The sequence below is a fragment of the Silene latifolia genome, chromosome 10, assembly GCF_048544455.1.
Source record: "Silene latifolia isolate original U9 population chromosome 10, ASM4854445v1, whole genome shotgun sequence".
Taxonomy (NCBI): domain Eukaryota; kingdom Viridiplantae; phylum Streptophyta; class Magnoliopsida; order Caryophyllales; family Caryophyllaceae; genus Silene; species Silene latifolia.
The window spans coordinates 48,966,881-48,986,034 of NC_133535.1; the positions used below are offsets into that span (position 1 = coordinate 48,966,881).

The following is a 19,154-nucleotide window of genomic DNA, read 5'->3' on the forward strand; positions in this document are numbered from 1 at the left end:
ACCGATTTCCTTGCTCGAAGGAAAATAATGAGCTTGAAACATATAGGCTCGATTCGTGATTACGTGAAAGATTGCTCGGCGTGTATGTTGGAGATTGCCGACATGACCGAGGACGACAACAGTTTAGGTGGGGGAGACTGTAACGAGCCGCTAATCCCTAAAAATTGCGCGCGTGGTCCGTTCACTTCGAGCTCTTACATTTTATGTTTCTACTTATGTATTTTCGTTTCTATTTTTATAGTCATGTATTACCAAGATTACTTCATGCGAGTCGAATCTTGGAGCTAACTTTTTAGTTTAAGATACGTTTTTAGGCGTTTAGAAAACGTATCGCTATTCTGCACATTCAATGTTTCTTGCTACCAGGCTTGTAATATCAAATTTCCCTCATTGGGGAGTACTAGTCAATCAATCTGCTTCCCACCCAATTGCCTTCTTATTGCTTGTTGCTTGCATTCTTATGAACGACTCTTGCCTTCATAACTTACTAACAAACATGTGTGTGTTGAACGTTGATGATAGAGACTAAGATCCTGACACACGCAAACCAAGACCGATTATGAATGCTCTAGTGCTTGACAAACACTAGTGATTGACGCTCACGCTAGCATTCTTATCGTGAGTTTAGACAAGGGTACGCTCCACGACCCGGCTCAAAATTTGGACTGTGACATAGGGGCATTTGCATCCCACTGCACAATGACAATTTTTTTGAAATTTAACATATCAAATTATTCTCATTAGCTCTCTATGAAATTTTTCTTCAAATTACGGCTCCGTCACTAGTTTTAACTTTAATTTATATAACCAGTAGAATTTTAACAAAATAGTATTATGTAAGGCCTCCATTTAAAGTTTTAAACATGACCCTTAAATCTCAGAGAAGGTCATGTCGGCTCAATAAATTTTTCTTTTACTTTATTGTTATGTTAATTTACTTACATTTAGTAGTCAAGTTAAACATGTGAGTAGACCTGGCAAAATTGACTCAACCCAAATAACCCGACTCAAGACTCGAAAATGACCCGAATTTACTGCCTTGCTGAACCCGAATATGACTCGAAACCCGAGTTGACGACCCGAACTTGACCCGATCCAAAATGACCAAAAGAACAAGTATTAAGTCAAATTAATGTTATATACATAAAATCGAGTTCATTAGTTACAACAACCTTCCCTAATAAATAGTTAAATTTGCAAAATAATATTTCATTCAATCAGTTCAGTATAGCTATCTTTTTACAAATTAATTATTACTTCAACTTCATTCAGTTTCAACCCATTCAATTAAGCTAGACTCTTAATAGGCGAAAAAAATAGGGCCTAAATTAGACCGGGCAAAACGGGTCAACTGGTCGGGTTCGGGTCAGTCCAATTCGGGTTGGGTCAGTTCGGGTTTGTCACATTATCGGGTTAGTTCGGGTCGGGTCGGGTCCTTTCGGGTTTTCGTGTCGTTTCGGGTATGTTTTTCGGATCATTTTTGGGTCAAGTGGGTCGAGTCAGTTAATGATTAAGAAAAAAAAGCATTTCAAGTCTTTTGGAGCCAATTAAAGTTATGTTTTATCGAGTCATTTTCGGGTTGGGTGGTTTCAGATCATTTCAGGTTGGGTTTGTTACTAGTGCATGAAAGCTCAGGTTATTTTCGGGTCGGGCCGGGTTAATTTGGGCTTCGGGTACAATATTTCGGGTCAATTTCGAAATTCGGGTTAGCCTTTTTGGATCGGGTGGATTTTGCCTACTATGGAGAGATGTAATAGAGGTCGGAGGTGCGTTGCCATATCTAGTTTATCTAGAGTGTACACTAGAATCAATGCAATCTGATATTGAGAAGTAGGGGACTAGGGGTGGTGACTGATGAGTGCAGTGTCGCACATGCACACGGGAAATATGATTTGGCCATCATCATATCAAATTACCATTACCATTACCATTACCATTACCATTATATACACATCCATATTACTACGTCAAATCAATTAATGTACCGCAATTGTTTTACTCCATATAATCATATGCTCCGTATATCTCTCTAATTAGTTTCACCAGCCATCATCGTTTGTATAAATAATCAAATCAAAACAAACATCATCTCATTTCTCTTCCGCATTATAATATAATCAATCAACACTCGTCTTCGTCCTCCATCTTTCCTCTTCATTTTCCCCGTCTCTTGCTTTCCAGGTACCTCTTTTCGTCTTACATGAATTCTCGTATAAAACGGTCTCATCTTAATCATTCCTTACTTTTATTCATATCATATATTCGATTAATGGCTGGCTATACGCCTCGCAATTACATCTAAATTACTTCTTTCTACCATTTTATATTAACCATGTTTTTTTGTTAAATTGCATGCAACCATCGCAGTTTTTGTTGTTTCGATTTGTGTTTTATTTCTACGCAATTTTGTTGATCTTGCTTATGGATTTTAATTTTGAATCGTCAGCATCCTAAAATATGTTAGAAGCAGATCGGGCTAACCCACCTTCAGAGATATTGTATTTATTACTCTTTTGTTGGATCATTTATATCTTCAGCATATCTTGCTCGTATTTTAATCGATTGTGAGAGGTCTTTTTGAAAAGACAGTCTACCATGAGAATTTGTGTTATATTTTTTTTTTGTTATGACTTAGAGTATTACACGTTGGCATTATTTTCTTGGGTAATTTTAGATTATGAGCATATTGTTATTGTTAATTGTCGTGTTCGTGGCGTGATGGGCAATAGATGTGTATTTTTGGCCCACACGGGATGTATAGTGTAAGGGGAGGGGATTCGAATATGCAACCTAATTTTTATAATATGTCTTAACTGAATCAGTAACAACTATGCTAAGACATCTTCGGTATGTACATGAACACATTATAGGTAATGTGTAATATATATACGAAATGGTTGTAGAGGACTGGAGATGAAAACTGAAAATTCAAGCATACAAAAGTAACTACTTGGTTGATTGGTGCACTAATTCATAGTGATATCCATTCAACAAGTGTTTATTTTAAAGCATATCCAACACTAAAAGTACATTCTAAAGAATCTAGACATCAGTCCTTTTGTGTTTTGTCCCTTAAACCATCACCCACGCGTTCCAATTTATACTCCCTCATATTCTAGATAAACCTCCCTATTCATGGGGGCTCTAGAATTAAGGAAATGGATTAATATAAGATTGTACTCCGTAGTGGGGTTAGGTAATTGGAGAGAGGGAAGATATAGTGGGGTATTATTGTGGGTGGGTGATTAAAATAAGTATTGTTGTGGGGTAAGTTAGATTAAAATAAGTATTGTTGTGGGTGAAGTGGGGCATGTTGTGGGGTAAGATGATTAAAATAAGTATAAAACTTTACTAAATAAGGAAATAGGGAAGATATTGTGAATAGATGAAAAAGGAAAGAGGGAATGTTTTGTAGAATAGGAGGGAGTATGTTTTTTAGTGTGTCAAAATGCGCATACTTCCCATTTGATACCGGTTAATACAAGTTTATGTCTTCATCCATGCAATTACTAAATTTCCAGATTTTTTTTTTTGCTAAAAGAAATTTTAATTGACAAAGTGTGCTAATTTCCGGTTAATTTTTGTTCAATTTATATGTGTTTTTTTCTTTGTAATGCTTACGTAAGTGATTCATGGTATCATAATCTTTTCACTTGAAAGGTATGGTGAGTAGGTCTAATATAAATTCTGTTGTTAGCAGTAACTTGAATGTCATCTTGTCTAAATGAGCTTATCGCCTAATGATGACAATATATTAATATGTACAGGGAAACTGACGGACTCTATGGGTGCTGTGGGTAACACCGAAAGTCACAAGGATCATCAGTTGCCAGCTGAGGCAAGGAAGATTCTACATTCAATTGCCTCGAAATGGGATGATGTCATTGACCCACATGCTTTACAAGTGATTCGCCTCAAGGGTGCAATGACCAATCAAGTCTACCAAATCAAGTGGCCGACAAGAGCTGGAGAAATGTCCAGGAAGGTCTTAGTTAGGATCTATGGAGAGGGCGTCGACGTCTTTTTCAATAGGGAGGATGAGATTAGGACATTTGAGTGTATGTCAAAGCATGGTCAAGGACCACGTTTGTTAGGCCGTTTTTCTACTGGAAGGATTGAGGAGTTTATACGTGCAAGGGTGAGTTTTCCGTTAACTATGATAAATATTTTCTATTTGAATGAATGTTTGTGCAAAATTTGTCAACTGTATTTTATAGGTTGCTTATGCTTCCTATGTTTTCTATTTTCTAGAAGTGCTAGTGCAAAAATACTCTGTGACTCTGTGTCATCTCATAATGTGCTTATGTAATTGTCCTTTTGTACATATTTGTTTGTATATTGTTTTCATCTTTTACCCCTCATGGAACTTCCATTTTCTGGTTATGGTGTATTAGTGATTCCATATCATACAAATATCTCATGTAATAGAAAGTGTCCGATTAGGTTAGTTATCAGAAATATGTGAAGCATTGAACAATTTTGGTTGGAAGACATATGTTTGCACGTCCATGCAATTGCCTAATTTGAAGTTTCATGGAGTCTTTTATAGCATGTCCTGTTAGAACGTCATGCATGTCTGAAGCACCATCCACTGTTTGTTCTTGTATGAACATATCTACTAGACCATTTATAAACTTCGTGTATGGAAGACAATTGAGAAGCAGTGAAGCGCTAGAAATCAACAGGCTCTAGTGTATTCATTGTTCTTTCATTACTCTATATCAAATTATAAGTTGTGCAAAATTCTCATTTTCTTTCATGTATTTAGAAACTGCCTGTATAGTAAGTGTAATTTGAGCCTGGGAGATTGAAATCCATAGGATCCTTTGGGTATAGAATATAGTACTGCTTATGGTAGCCTAATACGACAATAGCAACATTATCCCAGTGCCTCAAGCGTTCCGTCGAGTTGCGGGGTTGGGGGGAAGGGCGTAAGATGTATGCAGCCTAACCCATGTTTTAGCAACACAAAAAAGCTATTTTAGAATGACCAAAAACAAATATTGCATTAGAAATTGCATTGAATCTTTTTGTGAGTCATTTTGCTTTATTCCTAATGAGTGGCTGAGTGCAACTTCACAATAAAAAAGGGCAACCAGTTATAGTGAGTCATTTTGCTTTATTCCATCGTAATCCATAACCAAAGAATATTGAGTCTTTTGCTCAATCGTTTATGGTATTCGTCTTTTTTGAAATTCTAAAGTTATTTTGCCAATTTTTTATTTTTATTTTTATTTTATAGTGGAGAATATATGGCTTTTTTTTTTTTTAAAAAATGACGAGGAAACCCTCAACCGCTACCTTTGGTGCGCATTGGGTAAACCCCCAAATATACACCTGCAAACCACGCACGCATACCAGGTCAACCACCCGTTTTAGGGGGTGACATGCTAAGTCTAGAAGGCATAACCTCATGCCATAACCCCACAAGTTTGCTCTTGCTGAAGTTTGAACCTGAGATCCTTGGAAATTTCACCCAACTTTTAACCCCCCACAAGATTGCTCTTTTATTTCTGCTATGATGGTCATTTATTTATTAGAAGATGGCGGGCGTGGCCTGTCAACTCATTTAACAGGTTCAGATTTCCTTTGATTATCAGCACAAAATGTTTCGATATTTGATACTCTCTTTTCTTTTTACTTTCAAACTTCAGACACTTTCAGCATCTGATCTGCGTGATCCAGATATATCCACTTTAATAGCTGCTAAACTGAAGGAATTCCATGATCTTGACATGCCAGGACCTAAAAATATCAAACTCTGGGATCGATTAAGGTATTTTCTTTTTCTTTTATTCATTGACTTGTAGATATATATTATTTCATTATTCACTGTTGATTTGTTTCTCATATAAATTTTCAGAGATTGGTTAAATCAAGCTAAACGCATGTCTTCTCCAGAAGAAGCTGAGGCATTTCACTTGGATACACTAGGTGAACAGATTGCAGAACTAGAAAGAAAGCTTTCAAAGAACCAGCTTATAGGATTTTGCCACAATGATTTGCAATATGGCAACATAATGATAGATGAACAGACAAAATCAATAACCATAATTGTAAGTTCCTCTTATCAGAGAACTAAATGTTATTTTCTTTCTAAGTGACTGTTGGGGATAGTGACCTTAGAAACTAAAACTTTACCTCTTTTGTGACCCAAATATGCGTAGAGGTTCGATCCTTTTATTACCTTAAGCTTACGTCTCATGTATCAGCTCTTAGTCCCTACATATCTGAGTCGTGTATATATTTCATCAATTTATTTAAGATTAGATCAAGCAGGCTAGCAACTTAGCTCAGCTTTCTTCCATGAGTTGGTCTTCTATGAGATGGTCTCATATGTGAAACCAACACAAATACATTATTTCCTTATTTAATGAATTGGTAACACATGTAAGAATGTCACATATATATATATATATTTTGTGTTCGCAAATCTACCAGTGATTGATAATGTGTGAAAATTATGGTTTCTCCAATGTTTGAGTGATTTTTAACCTGAGGAAAAGAAATATTTCTTTGTTTGTGGGTCAATCTATCAGTGATCAGTTAAGTTGTACGTAAAATTAATATGGATATTGACTGATTATTTGCAGTAGTTGATCTTGAGGTTGAATTTTTTTTTTTTTTGCATGTTTCCATCTCACTGCTTTCTAGTTCGTCAAGGGTGATACCGTTCTTTCTCTCATTATATATCCAATCTTCATCCCCTTTTAGTTGGTCACTCGTATTCTTGATTCTGTGGTACTGTAGGACTATGAGTATGCTAGCTACAATCCTGTTGCATTTGACATAGCCAATCACTTTTGTGAGATGGCTGCTGACTACCATACAGAAGCACCTCATAAATTGGATTACTGTAAATACCCTGGTGAGTTGTCTTCCTACGCTATGCTTTCCCAGTCCTTGATGCCTGCTTTTTTACTCTCTTTAATGCATAATCCGTTTCTAAAATTTTATATTTTACTGTAACTGGGAATAGGTTTGCAAGAGCGTCGAAGATTTATTTGCAGATACCTGAGCTCATCAGGTACTGTTCAATTGTTTTGTAGTTGCATGTGAAAAGTTATGCCCGATAGACCTTTCTGAGTTCAATCATGAACAAACCTATAGTTCTATACGCTCATTGGTGTTTATTCAGGTCAACAGCCCAGTGATCACCAAGTGGAACAGCTGCTTCAGGATGTTGAGAAGTATACACTAGCAACCCATTTATTCTGGGGACTATGGGGAATAATTTCGGTACATATTGGTCCCTTACTAGCTCTTGTAGTTTTAGTTTTATTATTAGGACCCTTTGTTGATTATCCTCTTTCACAACCATAGCGAAGCCTTCTCTTTTTATTCAATATTTTGATACAACGCACACTTGATCTCTATGTCAAACTGCACGAATATTTGTTTCAAACGTAAGACATATTTTTGTTCACCGACAAACTCGGGTTTACTAGTAAGTTCTTGGTAATGATTTCAGATCTTCAGTTCCTTTTTTTTTTTTTTAAATATTCATGGACGGTTTCAAATGATGATTCATGTTCGCCAAGCCCAAATCATTTTGTGACAAAGGTGGCGTTGGCTTGGTGCATCATATTAGCAGCTTAACATTATATGGAAACTGTGAAGCAACAAATACTAGTTGCCCAGGTTTACATTTTAAGAGACAAAATTCCATACTTTTTCAACCACAAGCATTTTAACAGCCTGTTAAATGAAATCTGTGTATATTCACATTTTGGTCCATGTATATGTCGAAATTGTTATTTTTTGTGAGAAAAGTTGTCTCTTTCATATGACTCACGAGGCCTCTTTCTTATCCCCAAACATCCAGGAGCATGTAAATGAAATTGACTTTGATTACTTGGAGTATGGAAGGCAGAGGTTCCAGGAATATTGGTTGAGGAAGCCTGAGCTGTTGGGTTCTGCTTGAGGTAGCTGCCAGCGATATGGCCAATGGTAATCTTGCAAATGCCTAGTAAGTTTCCCATTCCCTAACATTCTATAGTCTATACTCAAGTTAGAATCTTGCAAGACAACGACGATTAACCCAGTCCCGCAAAAGGTTATATTTCCATATGACCTATAATAAAAAATTACGTTGAGAATTAAAATTACTGACTACTACCACAATAAAGAGGCCCATCAACCTAGTGAACCATTATGGTTTATTTCATCATAATTCAAAACCCTAAGATTCCTTGTAGTGTTGTACAATTCCTTAATTTATTACAAATTCAGAGAAATTTATGGTTAACCTGAAACAAGATGGTCACAGGAGCCTTTGTCTTAGCTGTGTACATCTGTGTCAGAAGTGGAACATGATTGTTGACTCAGAGCAAAAACAAGATGCAAGTGTTGAAGTGAGGTAGGAAAGCTGTACTGTGAGTATCTGCTGATTTGTAAACCCAGTGTTTCAAGTCATCTTTGTTATGCAGCAGGGAGCTCTAAGTTGCCAATACATAATCATCATCTTTATTGGAAGATCGCGGTAACTTTGGAGACCAAGTCTTGTGTAGATATTTTTCAGTCCTGTACAATAAATTTGTTCCCACCATTTTTGGTTTTTTTGCTTTTCTTTCATTTATTTGCAAGTGCCAAAACAGTTTATGAAAGCTACACTTGATCCCTTAGATACTTTTAATTTGTATGAATAATGTATGTTATAAGCCCTGTTTAAAGGGGAATGAAGCTTGTTATCTGTTGCCAAAAGTTTGTTGAGGACATATCCAGAACCGGTTTTTTGTACTATTATTTAACATGACTTCCCGAATAGGCGAATACTTGCACTCGAAGTTTTGGAAATATGGTCAGTCTCACAATAATAGTAATATATAATCTTCTTTAGGTAACCCAATATTTTCGCACATCACGTCAAACACTACATTCACTCTATTAAACCTTTTATTTTTTTCAGCGTTCTTCTCATCAGCGCCCATTTCCTGCACCGCCCAGCCTTGCGATCACCTCAACCACTACTACCCAATCCCTTCCGACACCACATCCACCATCACCACACTAAACATCAAACATCTAACGCCGCTTCACTCGCCTAATCTGTTAGAGTTTCATGGTCAACTGTATCAGAGTAAAAATAGAATGCGTAAACTATTGCCTCAGACATGAGTATCATTTACTGCCTTTGCGCAATTTCGTTCCGAGATTTATAGTGTGTGCATAAAACATACTCACAGTAGCTTTACATTACATGACCCAAAAATAGATGACAAGGCTTTATAGTGTGTGCATCAACCATACTCACAGTTAGAAGATAAAGGTTTAGCTTGATTCAGCTACGACATTATTCACATCCACACTGGGAGATTCTACCTGATTTCCAGACTCAACTACTACCTCTCCCTGTGGAATCTCAGGCACTGTGTCTCTTGATTCGTCAGGAGCCTGTTCCTGTGGGGCCTCTACCACCGAGTTTTGGGACTCCATGGTAGATGGACTCTCTATTGGGCTAGGTTCAGAAGCTTGAACAATTTCCGCGGGCTTAAATTTGGTTATATAGTAGCTGAGTGATGGTCCTGAATAAATGGTGGTTTGAATATCAGGAGTGCTTTTACCGACTTGAAGGAGAACCGAAGACGCGGCTGCTACAGCAATTAAGGCAAGACCCGCAACAATGGCCGCTGTGTTCTCTGCCCCATCTGAAGATGAACCTGCTGTTCCTGAGCTTATCGCACTCTCTGCCACGTAAACTGTTGGCTGAAAAAATGGAAGTAGAAATTCAGATGGAGTAAGTCTAGAAACTCGAGTGTGTGTGTCAAACACTAGTACATAACCAATTGTAGGCAGCCTGACTCAAACTTTTAGATTGTGAAAATATTTGCGAGTTTTTAGATGAATAGAGAAATATTCGGAAAGTTAGATACCATGTGTAATCAATTGCTAAGATTTAGACCCGTGTCATAACCTCTGAACCGCAGGAGTTGCGGGGCCTGCGGGAACCCCGGTATCAACTATGTAGTTAAGTTAACGAGCAACAGAATACAATAATACATAGTAGCTCAGGATCACTAACCTCAACTGAGTATATATTTGTCTGACCAGCGGTGTCTTTCTCCACATAACCAGTCCATCCCTTTTTCCGAGGTGGAAATGTACCCACCACCCTCGTCTTTTCTCCAGCTAACCATTCCACGCTGATCTTCCCTACCTAATGATTCAGTGCCAATACATAAGTCACCCATATATCCAGAATGATCACGGCTTGGCTCTACTTAATGTCAGCCCATAGCGAATAAAAAGAACCAAAATGATTGTGTTGGAGACTCTAAACAACCATAGTAGACAAGATCTATGGTATTTCTTAGAAGAAACATATAAGATGCAAGAATAATAATGCGCAAATGACAAGCTCAATGCCAGATGAGTATTTCTCATCGCTAAATCTATAACATTAGTTCTGTTTACCCTACGGAGACCTGTCTGCATCACCTGCCTGGTGAAACGGAGTGATGATCGTATACAATCCGTAGGTCCTATTAATTTCGTTCATCCATGGACGGTTCTAAAGGATGATTCATGTCAGCCGACCCCAAATCATTTTGGGATTAAGGCTCTGATGTTGTTGTTGTTGTTGTTGTATTGTACAATAACATCAGAAAAGAGGAAGCAGCAGTCTTTATCAAATACGGAGTATTAGCTTCTCCATTTGATTGATGCTGATGGTGGATTGAGGAAGGACACGAAGAGTAATAAATATTCGGCGCATTGGGGGTAATAGTACTTCCACCATCCCTTCATTCTCCCTTCCACCACCCTCTCATCCCCGCTTAGGCCCCTTACCATCACCATTTCCTTCACTTTTTCCATTCTTTGGATTTCATTGCGCGGCTTAATAACTTCCCCCAGTCCAAGCGAGCCCTAACACTTAATAAAGGGTAGAAAAAGACAGGCCTATATGCCAATTAATTCTACTGTAATCATTCATATCAACACCCCCTAAAAATAAAATTTCTTTCTGCAACTATAGGCACGTTATTCATCATAGAACATTCTAAAGTGAATCAGTTGGTTATCTTAAGATTGGCATATCATAAAACAGGTCAAATATCACCCCACTTTCGTAAATGTGGCAATTTTTTTTTTTTTTTTTTTTGTTTTTTGCTACTCCTAGGCATTCTGTTTCGTCCCATTTATTATATTTTACCTCTTTTAAGTTTAAGACAGATATTCTCGTTTTAAACAAGAATTTGTGCAAGTGAGCAAGGTTAAGCCTACTAGATTATCAACAAAAAACAAACATCAGTAAAAAGCCAAAACACAAAAAGATGGGAAAATAGGAGAGAAACCTCTTTATCAGGAGCACATTCCTCAACATTGCAATCCTCAGCATCACCAGAAGTGGAAGCTCTAATTCTAGATTTGGAAGAATCAAATTTTCCCAATTTGGGATATGAATGCTTCAATGAAAATGAGCTACTGCTGCACCATGAATTTGCAGCAACTGAGATTGCTGACCTTGATAAACAAGCCATGTTTCACTAAGTGGAACTTAGAAGCTTATAATAATAAGATGTAAAAAGAATTGAACAAAAAGTTGAAAAGGGTTTGATTTTGATATGGTTTTGTGGGTGTTTTTGGTAAGAAAGGCCTTAACTTTGGTGGTGAGATTATGAGTGGATCATATGCAATGCTTGTGGCATTCTTCTGATCTTATGCAAGCCACCTAGTCACACTTCCCTCTTTTGGGGGAATTTAGCTCTTCCTTTTCTCCTTCACTTGATTTTGTAAGAAATATGGAATTAAGGGCATCCACAATAGATGAATCTCTAAAGAGGTTTGTCACATGACACATCATCAAATTAACAAATCTCTCCAATAACAAACTCATACATAATAATAGACAAACCTTTTTAAGGTTCATGTTTGTTTGGGCTAAAATTTACATAATAGGTAGAGCCCACTTAGTAAATAATTAAGGAGATGGGCCATGAAGGGAGGAACCATGAAAGGGGAGTCCGCAGGTGGAGGAAGGTTGGATGGGCCAAGAAGCGTGCAAGGGAAGGCAAGGCCCACTGGGAAGAACGTCCGTGTTTAGGAAAGAGTTCAGGGAGAAGACAGGGAGAAGTCAGGGAGATCAGGGAGAATGGAGGGAGATGGCGTGTTATGGAAAGAGTTATTGTGGAAGTTATATTCCTTTCCATAAACGTGGTAGGATACACCTAGGGTTCTTACCCTATAAATAACCAAGGAAGCCATCAAAAAAGGACATTCAAGATCTCACACACAGTATCTTGTGCTAGCTAACTTTACATTCCGTCTCAATTGTATTCATCCTCTCATTCAAAGCTAGTGCAATATTTGGCAGGGTACCGTTCCTCCCGCGGTTGTTCCCACATTGGGTTTTCCGCGTCACCAAATCTTACGTGTCAATTGATATTTCGTACCTTTATTTCCTTATTTAAATATCAAATACAAACGATCAATTAAGCAACCAACGAGTAAGACCGCATTGACCTAATACAATTAATTTGGTAAAAATCACCTAAACAGTTTGACGCCTGATACCCGTCGTGAGGTGTCAAAAATAATATTTATAAACTCCAACTACAACTATAGCTAGCGGCAGTCGGGTCGAACCACAGAGAGGCAGACGTAATTTCTAGTTGCTTAAATTCGGTCTAAGGTAACAATAAGGTGGGGGTTTGATTGGCTTTGGTCTACAACTAATGAGCAATAAAATAAAGTGAACTAAGCAAACGGATGAAATCAAGTATAAAAAGAGGTAATATGATGGTCGGTTCGTTATAGTTTCGGCGGCAGCATACTAAACAGGTCCAAATCGAACACATGTGAGGCGGGAAACAAGAGGTCCTCTCGGTCCACTCTTAACAGATAGCATCTTTCGATCTTGCTATAGGTCCCTAATATCACTAATACTGACTCTCGTCCTGAAAAGTGACTAATAATCTAAACTTTACCTATCTTTCGATCTCAAATAGCAGCTTAGTCATTTCAATTGGTGGTCTAACAACTGTCCCTATCTTTCGATCTAATGGGTCACTCATAAATTAAGCATCTAACTGGTCGCATGCATTCGATTCGTTAAATACAACATTAAAATCAATTAAAACGAAAGGTAACCTCACGTGGTCGATCGATCGACCAGGTATGGCGATCGATCGATCGACACGCGATTTCGATCAAATTAATACTACGCCGCCTACGCTATAATTCCCCTACATCCTAGCACAATTGATTTAGCTACTCATGGCTATGGCGAAAATAACAATAATATTGACGATAAAGACTACTGAATTCATGCTAAAAATAGTAGAACAAATAATTAACATAAACGATAATTGGCTTGGATTCTAACTAACAATTCTATATCTAACAACGCAATAAAGATGAACTGAAAGTAGAACAGAAGGAATACCGAAAATTGCAGAAGAGTAACGGAATGATTAGAAGTATGAATGAAAATCCGATGCAACCAATATTCCAAACCCTAACTATGATATTCTAAAACTGAATGTGAAACTTAGATACAACTGGGATCAAAACTGGATGCCTTTATCTGATGTTCAAGGTTACGTTATATAGCAAACATACGTAACAACTTATTATCAAAACCTAAACATAATGGGCTTGCTTTCCTCGATCTTTTAATTCTCGTCTGAGTAGCGGGGTGGTCGATCGACTGAGATGACCGGTCGATCGACTGCTATGCAGTGTACAGTAGTTTCTGGAACCCGCATGTTAGTCGATCGACTGAAGGTAGTGGTCGATCGACTGCTTGAGCTGCTACTTGACTTCTATAATCTCGTGGATTTGTCTTTTGGGCTTTGAAATGCGCACCAAGCTCATTCCTCGAGTCAATACTTCACGTCAATTGCAATGCAGGATAGTCGGGGACGGATTTAGCTCAATTTCCGTTGAATTCTTCACATTTCTGCAATAAAGTACAAAAACACGAAAGTAGACGGAAATGGGGGAAATGGCAGCTTAAACTACACAAATGAGCTCTGAAATGCGTGTAAAATGAGGTGCAAAACATCATATAAAAGACACGCATCAAACTTCCGCAAACCAAACCCTTGCTTGTCCCCAAGCAAGAACAAGACTCGATCTAATGACCTAATGGAACGAGTTCAATCTCAGAGCGAAATGCAACATGTAAAGCCTAAACCAATTTAATGCACAACCAACAATCAATTAGCAAATGAATCATGCAAACGAGTTATGGAGTCGTTAAAACTACTGAACCGTCAACTGTAGAGACTTACCAAATTGGACTCTTACGGGTCGCTCATATCACTCAAATAAGCACAGGTGAATAATGTAAAGATAGAAAGAATTCATTTGTAGTGACACTCACCTAACTACGACCTATAAGAACATGCCTGCAATATAATATGAAAGCAATCTCTATGACCGTACATACGCATTCCAACCAACAAGAGACCATGACACATGCCGAGGTATATATGTGGATATGTGAGGTATGGGTAAGAAGAGGCAAAACATTTATGGAAAAGTGGAGGTACAGGTGATCAAGCTAGTACCGAAACGGAACCATATGTCAACATCCAACTTCTTGCTCAAAAACAAATGAAACGGTGTTATAGCAAGCACAAATCTCACAATCTCCAGGTATAAAGGTAATCAACTAACTCCCCATAAGATAAGAATAAAACATGGGAGCAAAAATCGCCAAAAGATAAGGATTTGAATTATGCGAACTTGATTTCTTTTTCTCGAATCTCAGTCGATCGACCTATGGTGCCAGTCGATCGACCGCTTCAACAGTACATAACCTCTTTTTCTTTCTTTTTTCGAATAATTTCTTTTTCACTTCTTTTCTTTTCTTTTCAACTTTGTTTCTTTCCTTCCTTTCTTTTCATTCTCCCAACTAAATCTCAATAAGAGCATTTACTACCAAAAACTAAGTAACAATCCCAAGGACACGGACTACTAGCTTGACAAAGGACATGCTATATGTAGGATGTAATAATGGGACAAAAAGGCTATTTTTGGCAGTGTGGGGTTCATGGGCAAAACGAATAAAGGGAAACCTCTACCACATGTGTCAACAACCACAAACCGAATGCATACAGGTATTAAGCAGATTAAGTTCATATTTATGCAAATTGATATGACATGTCTCATAAGGAGTACTACTCACATTCCTAAATAAACCGGTCGTAGATGTCACCAGTTATAGGCTCTAAATCTCAGAAATATGATGTAGTTTGCCAATTTTCAAAGTCAAGTCTCAAGTTCAGCAAATAATTAACGAAAACTCGTGGATATGCACTTATGATTCTACTAATAACATGTTAATCAAGCAAGGCTTAGGCAAAACAGATGCAAATGCAATGTCATCCTTGAAATACTACCGTTCCGACTCGACCAATATGCTAAAATAAACGTGCATTTTATTTGAATTTTTGAAATTTTTGATTTTTTTTTTTGAATTTTTTGAATATAAGAATGAAATAAACAATGCAAAACAAAATGTAAACGTGAATGCAAGCAAATGATATGCGGCGTAAAACCCTTCCCCAAACCAAATCGCACAATGTCCCCATTGTGCAAAATTATGTAATGAAGAAAAGAGAAATGGGAATTTGCGGGAAAATAAACAAATAAAATTGACATGAAGTGGAAATCGGGAACTTACAAGACTTTAAGCGCAGCAAAGGAAACCTCCCCAAACCAAATGTGAGCTAGGAGGTTTCGAAGAGCAAAGCAGTGCTACTAATAAGTACCTGAAAAGACAAACAAAGTACCACGCATAAAATCGAGAAAGACAATAATGAAGCGGTATTATGTGCAAAATTGATAAAAATAGAAGAAATAAATAAATGACGGAAGATAAAGTGGAGTAGAAAACTCCCTTAATTCCGCAAATTGACCAAACATAGCAGGAGAGAGGTCGTAAAGTGCAGTGCAAAGAAGTGCAGGGTCGGTCGATCGACCACATCACTCGATCGATCGACCGAGGTGAAAGGAACAAGAGCTCCTGGAACTGCGGATCGATCGATCGACCACTCGAAGCCCGATCGATCGAAAAAATACTGCTTTGTTATTTTATTTCTTCGTATTTGCTCAATTACTTGAGCTAAAGAGGTCTAAAAACCTGCAAATGCACAATAATACGCGCCCAAAATTGCGCAAAACCCAAAATAAAGTCTAAAACGCATAAAATCCTAAGCAAGCAAAATAAAATGCGAAGTTTCGCGCACACAAAAGCAATAAAAAATGTTTAACAAAAGCAAATAAAAAGTTTGGAAAACACGTGATCAACTAGTAGTTGATCAAGAACGGCCACGGAATGGCCCACTTCGTCGGCTTCTGGCTACTAGAGGTAGCCTCAACGGTGCTTATCTTCTCAGCTGCACCCTTCTTAGCTTCCACGTCCGTATGGCTCAACGGATCAACACTTTCATCATCTCCCCAGTCAATGACCTCTTCTTGCTCATCAAAGTCCAAGTTGGACCCCCTTGCCTTGACCGGCTCGTCATCAACTTCCTCATCAGTGGCATAGCTAAGGCAACCAAGACCTCCTCGTGAAATGATTGGCTTCTTCGCAGCTGGAGTGACTTGCAGCTCTTCCTTCCCCAAACCACTCCCGCAATATCGTAAATAGACAAATGTTCCTCCAATTTGCTCCCAATCGGGGCGGAGGGATTACAACAGAATAGAGATAGGTCAATCGGGAAGCACAAAGTACGATTTCTTGTCAGAAACCGTATTACAAGTCACAAGCCACATGGGGTCCTTTTTTTTTTTTAGACTACTGGGCAAAAACAATAGAATGCTTGCCCACTTTAAAAGTCAAGGTTCCTAAACCGACATCTATGATCGCACCAAAGAAGTGTGCGAAAATGGCCTACCCAAAATAATGGGAATATGGGCATCCTCGGGCATGTCAAGTACAACGAAGTCGACGGGGAAGAAAAACTTCCCTATTTGGACGGGGATGTCCTCTAAGGCTCCTATTGGCCGGATCGCAGACGGCCACGGCCATCTCATCTGTCATATCATCACATGCGAACCTAGTCAATTTGAGCTTCCTAGCTAGGCTCAAAGGCATGACGCTTATACTAGCTCCTAAGTCACATAATGCCTTCTCAATAGAGAAGGTACCTATATTGCAAGGAACAGAAAAGCTACCCGGTCCTCTAGCTTATGGGGTGCGGATGAGACAAATAAGAGCATGACTCTTTGGTTAATGCGACAAAGATGCACATTTTCAAGTGACTTTTTCTTAGACAAGAGTTGTTTCATGAATTTAGTGTAGGCATGCACTTGATTGACCAACTCAAGGAAAGGAACTTGTACATTCAAACTACGAATAACCTTTTCAAATTTATTGAAAGATACCTGTTCCTTTGTTGGCACTAGTCTCTCTGGATATGGGGCTGAGAGAAGTACCTTACCCCTCTCTTCTAAGTCTCTCATGCCGGCATCCGTGGACTTGGGCTGAAAGTCCACCACCTTCTCCCTATTGAAGCTTGAACCCTCCTCAGACCGTCTCAAATGTGAGCCATTGACCGACATTGGGTCGAACTTCGGAATCGGGACGGACCCATCAAAGACTCGGGTCTTGCCCCAATACTTTCGGAGTTGTCGAACCCCAGAACAAATGGTCTCTTAAATTATCGGGCATTGAAGGACGAAATTTCTCAATATCGCGGGGTCTCGGTCGATCGACCACCTTGCTCGGTCGATCGATCGAGATGTACGATTCGAAGCTCCTGTAACCCGCATATCGATCGATCGGCCACGGTATATCGATCGATCGATCGATATACCTAGTAGACGCCTTGTTCTTGTTATTTTTCGTTAAAGCTTTCTTTTGACTCGGTTCCGCCTCATTCTTTTTAGGGGCATCCTCGACCATAGCAGGCCCCTCCAGGGTAGACCCACTCCTCAAAGTAATGGCATTCAGGGTCTCTTTCTGGTCAGTTTGAGTCGGTAAGTGTCCGGGAGCTCGAGTGGTACTCTTACTAGCCAATTGAGCAATTTGGCTCTCTAGTAGCTTCATCCCGCCTCTCTAGCTTGGGACTCCTTCAAAGAAGTTCTTAAACTCAAGAAAATCGAAACCATGGGATTGTTGTTGCTTTGCTCCGACATAGGGAGGTTTTTGGTATTGTTGTTGCTTATGATGAGGGGGCACATAAGCTTGCTACTGCTGCTGTTGTGGAGGTTGAGTCGGATTCAGGATATTCTGGCTACTCCACCTCAAGTTGGGGTGGACATTCGGCTCATAGTACGTGTTTGTTTGCCTATAGTGTTGAAAGGCAGCACAAGACTCAAAGGGGACAGAACAATTCTCCGAGACATGCCCCTCGGCTCCACATCTTCTACGAGACGAAAGGACCGTCTCGAAACAAATAAGTTAACATGATACATCCCACCTTTAGAAGTTCCTCCCAATTCATATTTGTCAAACCTTGCAGTGAGAGCTTCTAGTGCAGCAACAGAGGAAGATTCAGCAGCTCTCCTCTGGTTTCCTCTCGAATTCCCATATTCAGCCTTATAAGTGGCCAAATCATCGATGATCTTCCACCCCTTAGTCTCTCCCATGTTCTCAAAGAAATCGGCCATTGGGCTGCAAAGATCCAAAATAGCCCTCTGATCGTCATACAGCCCATTATAGAACTGGTTGCAAAGACTCCATTTTTCGAACCCATGGTGCGGTATGGTTCGCACCAGTTTCTTGAAACGGACCCATGCTTCATGGAAGTTCTCATCAGGCCCTTGTTTAAAGCTCGTGATCTGAGCTCTATTGGCATTCGTCTTGGAGGCAGAGAAGTACTTTTTGTAGAATGCCAGGGCTAAGGAATTCCAGTCGGTGATCCCATGGGCGGCTCGGTCCAGATCTCTATACCACTCTCTTGCAGCGTCACGAAGAGAGAAAATGAACATGGTCTCCTTGATCTGATCTTGGGTCACACCGGCCGGCGGGGGGGTATAGAGCAGCAATAATCAATAAAAATCTCCATGTGCTTGGCCGCATCTTCATTTGCGCTCCCCCCGAATCTGGTTTCTCTCATCCAGGTTAATATAGGAAGGCTTTGGCTCGAATTTTCTCGCCTCCCCGGTAGTTCGAATCCTTTGTAGAGATTCGCAGCTGTAGGCTCTGAGTGACTAGCAATGGTTGCTTCTTCAGCCATGACTGAAATTTCTGGAGAAGT

General features: G+C 39.1%; 2 protein-coding genes and 1 non-coding gene across 6 annotated transcripts; 2 read left to right on the forward strand and 1 right to left on the reverse strand.

Moving 5' to 3' along the window:
- The first annotated feature begins 1,791 nt into the window (after positions 1–1,791).
- LOC141605613 (putative choline kinase 2) lies at positions 1,792–8,703 on the forward strand. Of its 4 annotated transcripts, none has more exons than XM_074424461.1 (9): positions 1,792–2,181; positions 3,768–4,138; positions 5,655–5,776; positions 5,864–6,056; positions 6,751–6,868; positions 6,980–7,027; positions 7,139–7,239; positions 7,826–7,969; positions 8,270–8,703. In XM_074424461.1, exons 2-8 carry the CDS (start codon positions 3,785–3,787, stop codon positions 7,922–7,924), a joined length of 1,035 nt encoding a protein of 344 aa, XP_074280562.1. In that variant the 5' UTR covers positions 1,792–2,181; positions 3,768–3,784; the 3' UTR covers positions 7,925–7,969; positions 8,270–8,703. The 4 variants fall into 4 exon arrangements, with proteins under 4 accessions (XP_074280562.1, XP_074280563.1, XP_074280564.1 ...); XM_074424462.1 differs by having other exon boundaries at positions 1,975–2,181; positions 8,260–8,703; XM_074424463.1 differs by having other exon boundaries at positions 1,975–2,181; positions 8,304–8,703.
- A 388-nt stretch (positions 8,704–9,091) lies between these two features.
- LOC141605614 (protein MAINTENANCE OF PSII UNDER HIGH LIGHT 1) lies at positions 9,092–11,712 on the reverse strand. The gene is made up of 3 exons (XM_074424466.1): positions 11,295–11,712; positions 10,022–10,156; positions 9,092–9,705 (listed from the first exon to the last, which is right to left on the reverse strand). The coding sequence occupies exons 1-3, from the start codon at positions 11,478–11,480 to the stop codon at positions 9,271–9,273; spliced, it is 756 nt and encodes a 251-aa protein (XP_074280567.1). The 5' UTR covers positions 11,481–11,712; the 3' UTR covers positions 9,092–9,270.
- A 6,931-nt stretch (positions 11,713–18,643) lies between these two features.
- LOC141609810 (small nucleolar RNA R71) lies at positions 18,644–18,750 on the forward strand. The gene has a single exon (XR_012527719.1). It is a non-coding gene; the product is annotated as a small nucleolar RNA R71 (small nucleolar RNA).
- Positions 18,751–19,154: the final 404 nt, after the last annotated feature.

Coding starts and splice junctions, on each gene's coding strand:
- LOC141605614 (XM_074424466.1), bottom strand. CDS start 11,480: ATGGCTTGTTTATCAAGGTCAGCAATCTCAGTTGCTGCAAATTCATGG. Junction 10,157..11,294: donor AATGTGCTCCTGATAAAGAG/GTTTCTCTCCTA, acceptor CTGAATCATTAG/GTAGGGAAGATCAGCGTGGA. Junction 9,706..10,021: donor CAAATATATACTCAGTTGAG/GTTAGTGATCCT, acceptor CCATTTTTTCAG/CCAACAGTTTACGTGGCAGA.
- LOC141605613 (XM_074424461.1), top strand. CDS start 3,785: ATGGGTGCTGTGGGTAACACCGAAAGTCACAAGGATCATCAGTTGCCA. Junction 5,777..5,863: donor AAACTCTGGGATCGATTAAG/GTATTTTCTTTT, acceptor ATAAATTTTCAG/AGATTGGTTAAATCAAGCTA. Junction 7,240..7,825: donor GACTATGGGGAATAATTTCG/GTACATATTGGT, acceptor CCAAACATCCAG/GAGCATGTAAATGAAATTGA.